The 4226-nt window shown below is 39.9% G+C and overlaps 1 protein-coding gene across 1 annotated transcript in view; it reads left to right on the top strand.

Moving 5' to 3' along the window:
* The window catches only part of Kif15 (kinesin family member 15), a 72681-nt gene that overhangs the window by 42560 nt on the left and 25895 nt on the right, over positions 1-4226 (top strand). The window contains exons 14-15 of the mRNA XM_028767326.1: positions 387-564; positions 3935-4076. Coding sequence (XP_028623159.1) covers positions 387-564; positions 3935-4076 — 320 coding nt within the window. The remainder of the gene's footprint in view (positions 1-386; positions 565-3934; positions 4077-4226) is intronic.

The following is a 4226-nucleotide window of genomic DNA, read 5'->3' as shown; positions in this document are numbered from 1 at the left end:
TCTATCTATCTATCTATCTATCTATCTATCTATCTATCTATCTATCTTTTTCTGTCCTGAGGATCAAACCCAAAGCCTTTTTCATGCTAGGTTTTTGCTCTGTGTCTCTGAGTTACGTCCTCAAGTATGTTGATTTAGCCATTTCCTTGTGTGAAGAGTTACACACTTCTCACTGGGTGTCCTATGTGGCTTGTGTGGAAGTTTCAAGCTAAGTAACATAAACATATTTTGATACACCCACTACTACCAAGTCCCTTTCTATGGAAACTGTAGTAGTGTACAACCAGGATTGCTGTGTTCTAAAATTTCTGAATGGCTTTTTGAGAGACCAATTCACTTAGGAAAATTCATAAATACCAGAAGTATGCAATTTCTCAATGTCACAGGTGGAGCACCATCCCAGACTTGCAAAGTACGCAATGGAAAATCATTCCCTCAGGGAAGAGAATAGAAAACTGAAATTATTATCGCCCGTGAAAAGAGCCCATGAAATCGATGCCCAGTCTATTGCAAGACTAGAAAAGGCTTTCTCTGAAGTGTCTAGAACAGAGACAAATGACAAAGGTAAGAAATGATTGTCCTGAGAAGGGGCTGGAGCAATGACTTCAATACTTAAAAGCCTGGCTGCTCTTCCAGAGGACCCAAGTTCTAGTCTCAGCCCCAGTGTCAGAGCTCCATTTTGATTGAGGGATCTGATGCTCTTTTCTGGCTTCCATGGTACCAGGCATACATGTGGTGCACAGACATACGTGCAGAACAAATACCCATGCACATAGGACAAAAATAAATCTAAAGGAAGAATTCGTCTGTAGGATGGAGAGATAAGGTCAGTAAGGTGGTTGCTTATAGAAACATGAAACCCTGAGTTCCTAGAACTCGACTTAAAGAGGTAGAGCTGTACTTGTGGCCCTAGCACTGGGGACGGACGGGGTGGGGGGGCTTTGATAGGCTGATCCCGGGATTCCCTGGCTGACCAGCCTCATCCATTAGGAAAACTGTTAAGTCAATCAGGCAGATCCTAGCCTGTCCAAAACTCATGTACACACACAAATATACAGAGAAAGAGGAAAGAACGTTTCCATCAGGGTGTGTGTGTGCTGCACATCTGAAGTCTAAGCACTTAATAGGCTGAGGGATAGTCAGTTTGGGCTAACCTTGGCTATGTATGAAATGAGGCCCACTCCCACCTCAGAAAACAAACCAAAAGAAAAAAAGAATTCAAAGCAGGGCTAGCTAGGTGGTTAAATGCAGCATGCTGTTCTTTTGAGGACTTGAGTCTGGTTCCTACACGCGTTAGGTAGGCAGCTCACGTCTCTTGTAACTCCAGCTTCCAGGGAGCCAATGCTGCTGACCTTTTTGGATACCTGCACTCACATGCATATGCACAACATAAACATAACTTTTAAAAATTAATTTTGTTTTTTAATTCAAAACCACCAAAACAAAAAACTATCCCAAAGAAGACAAAGAAATATTTGCAGTATCTTATAATTAGCCTTTTCAACCTGGTGGGCTAATTTATTGCAATTCTATGGGGTTTTTGTTTGTTTGTTTTGTTTTTTTATGAAATAAGTTGTTTGTATTTACTGTATTTTATTTATGTGAGTGCACTGTAGTTGTCTTCAGACAAACTAGAAGAATGCATTGGATCCACATGTGAGCCATCATGTGGTTGCTGGGAATTCAACTCAGGACCTCTGGAAGATCAGTCAGTGCTCTTAACTACTGAGCCATCTCTCCAGCCCTTTATGTATTTCTTTATATTTTAAAAATAATTTACAAAGGTTTTTTCCCATATCACAAGATAATAAATTGTTCAGCTAAGTGCTATACCAAGGAAAGACCTGTTATTAATATATCTTTTTTTTTAGTGATATCTTTTTTTTGATAAAAGATTTATTCAGATATTTTTATATATGATCTTAGTCAAAAAGCTGAAAGTGATAGATACCAATTTTTATCCCGCATGTAGTTCCATTGCTGTGACAGAATATCTAAAAAAAGAAATCAATTTACGATGGGCAGCGGTGGTGCACGCCTTTAATCCCAGCACTTGGGAGGCAGAGACAGGCGGATTTCTGAGTTCAAGGCCAGCCTGGTCTACAGAGTGAGTTCCAGGACAGCCAGAACTACATAGAGAAACCCTGTCTCGAGGGAAAAAAAAAAGAAAGAAAGAAAGAAAGAAAGAAAGAAAGAAAGAAAGAAAGAAAGAAATCAACTTACAGGGTGATTTTTGTGGTTTAAGGTTTCAGAGGACTCCGTCCATACTTGGCTAGCTCCATTCTGTTCATATCTTTGGTTAGCAGAACTTTATGTCAGGGAACACCAGAGCTGCCCAACTCACAGATCAGAAAGTGGGGAGAACAGTGGGGTAGGACACACCTTCAGAGCACAGGCTATGACTTGGTTGTTCTACTTCCCAGCAGCCCATGAGCTGATAAATTCATCAGGGTTAAGCACAGGTCTGAGTCCTATGGTCTAGTCATCACCAATGAGAATAGTTCCAATGTACATAAGCCTGTAGGGACATTTTTAATCCAAATCATAATGAGAATTTTCATATTTAAAGTATAGGACATTTTAAGTGTTTTACTACTCAAACATTAATAGTTGAAATGTTTGTTAGTTTGGCTAATGTCTGTACAATGTGAGAGATGTCCATGGGTCAAAGTCAGGTTTCACTAGTGTTTGGTTCTGGGATTGTGGTTATACTGTGCATACTCTATAGTGATACATATTTCCATAATTATTATATGAAAAGTGCCTTAGTTGGTACTAAGTCTAACTTTGGGAGCAGTATAGCAATTACTGCTGTGAATCCGCTGAAATTTGGTAACATATTCTGTCTGCTCCATTCTCAAAGGCAGTGTCTAGTGCTCCTCTACCGCACTCAACCTCTCCCTTTGTGTCTAGAAGTTACACAAGACAGGGTCTCTGTGTAGCTTTGGCTGCCTGGAACTCACAGAGATCTTCCTGCCTCAGTCATGCACTACCACTGCCTGGCTCTTTGTTTCTTTTTAAGTTAAGAAAATTCTATGTTTATACTGAATTGTTTACCTCTTTTTTATCTTATTTTATTTTATTTTATTTCTTTTTGTGGCACTGGGGATCAAACTCAGGGTTGGGTCTCAGATGCTAAGCATCCTCTCTGCCACTGAGCTCTCCCCCCAATCCCTTCTCTTGCCTTTTAGTCTGTCTGTCTGTATGTCTATTTGTATATCCCATCCATCCATCCTTCCATACATCTTTGTTTTTTGTTTTTTCAAGACAGGGTTTCTCTGTGTAGCCCTGGCTATCCTGGAACTCACTCTGTAGACCAGGCTGGCTTTGAATTCAAATCTACCTGCCTTTGCTTCTGAGTGTTGTTTTGGTTTGATGTTTGTTTGTCTTGCCTTTTACATTTTCTAAGCCTTTTATTATTCAGTTGTGAATTAGTAGAAAAAAAAGGATTTACAATATTTGGGTGTGGAGAAACTCAAGATTTTATATGCAAAGTTAGAATTATCCTTATTAATTTTTTTTCTTCAAAATTGTTGTTTGCAATGGCTACTAGCACCAGTTTTCACAAGTTCAGTTGTGCAAGTGTTCTTCTCTGTCCAGCACCAAGCACGGTATCATCAGTCTCTGTCAGCTCTTCATCCTGGAGACCAGCGTGTCTCCTTAACTGCACTTCTCTAGCCTGTGGTCTTTGCTCCTTGAACACAACTCTCACTACCCTCTGTGTCCACTGTCACCCCCCAAGTGTCCTGTGAAACTTTGTACACTGTCACCCCCTGAGGGTCCTGTGAATCTGTGTCCTCACATTTCTTGTACTTGCCCTCCCATTCATTCTTTCTTATCCTCGTGCCTCAGACTGTACCTAGAAGAGAACTTGGAAAAAAGTCTTGCCATTTCTGTCCTTCAAAGACTCGAGTGGTGGTTTCCTTCTTATTAGGTCTGCAAGGATTTTCTCCCAAATCACTAAAAGAATCAAGTTTCTTCACAAACACCGAGAAGTTAAAAGCACAGCTCCTGCAGCTTCAAACATCGCTGAATAATTCAAAGCAAGAATACGAAGAGTTCAAAGAATTAACTCGGTACAGTGCGAATATGCATGCTCATCTTCTTTCTTAACATTTTATTGTGAATGGTAGATACGTGTTACTTTAAATATGAACCGCCTAGCAACTAACTTGTTTTGTTCCATGGAAACACTGTTTTCTTGTATCTCTTCACTATATATATAT

Source organism: Grammomys surdaster, unplaced genomic scaffold (genome assembly GCF_004785775.1).
Source record: "Grammomys surdaster isolate TR1022 unplaced genomic scaffold, NIH_TR_1.0 172, whole genome shotgun sequence".
NCBI lineage: Eukaryota > Metazoa > Chordata > Mammalia > Rodentia > Muridae > Grammomys > Grammomys surdaster.
Note: the sequence above shows the minus strand (reverse complement) of the source record. Positions and strands in the feature narration are given on the sequence as shown.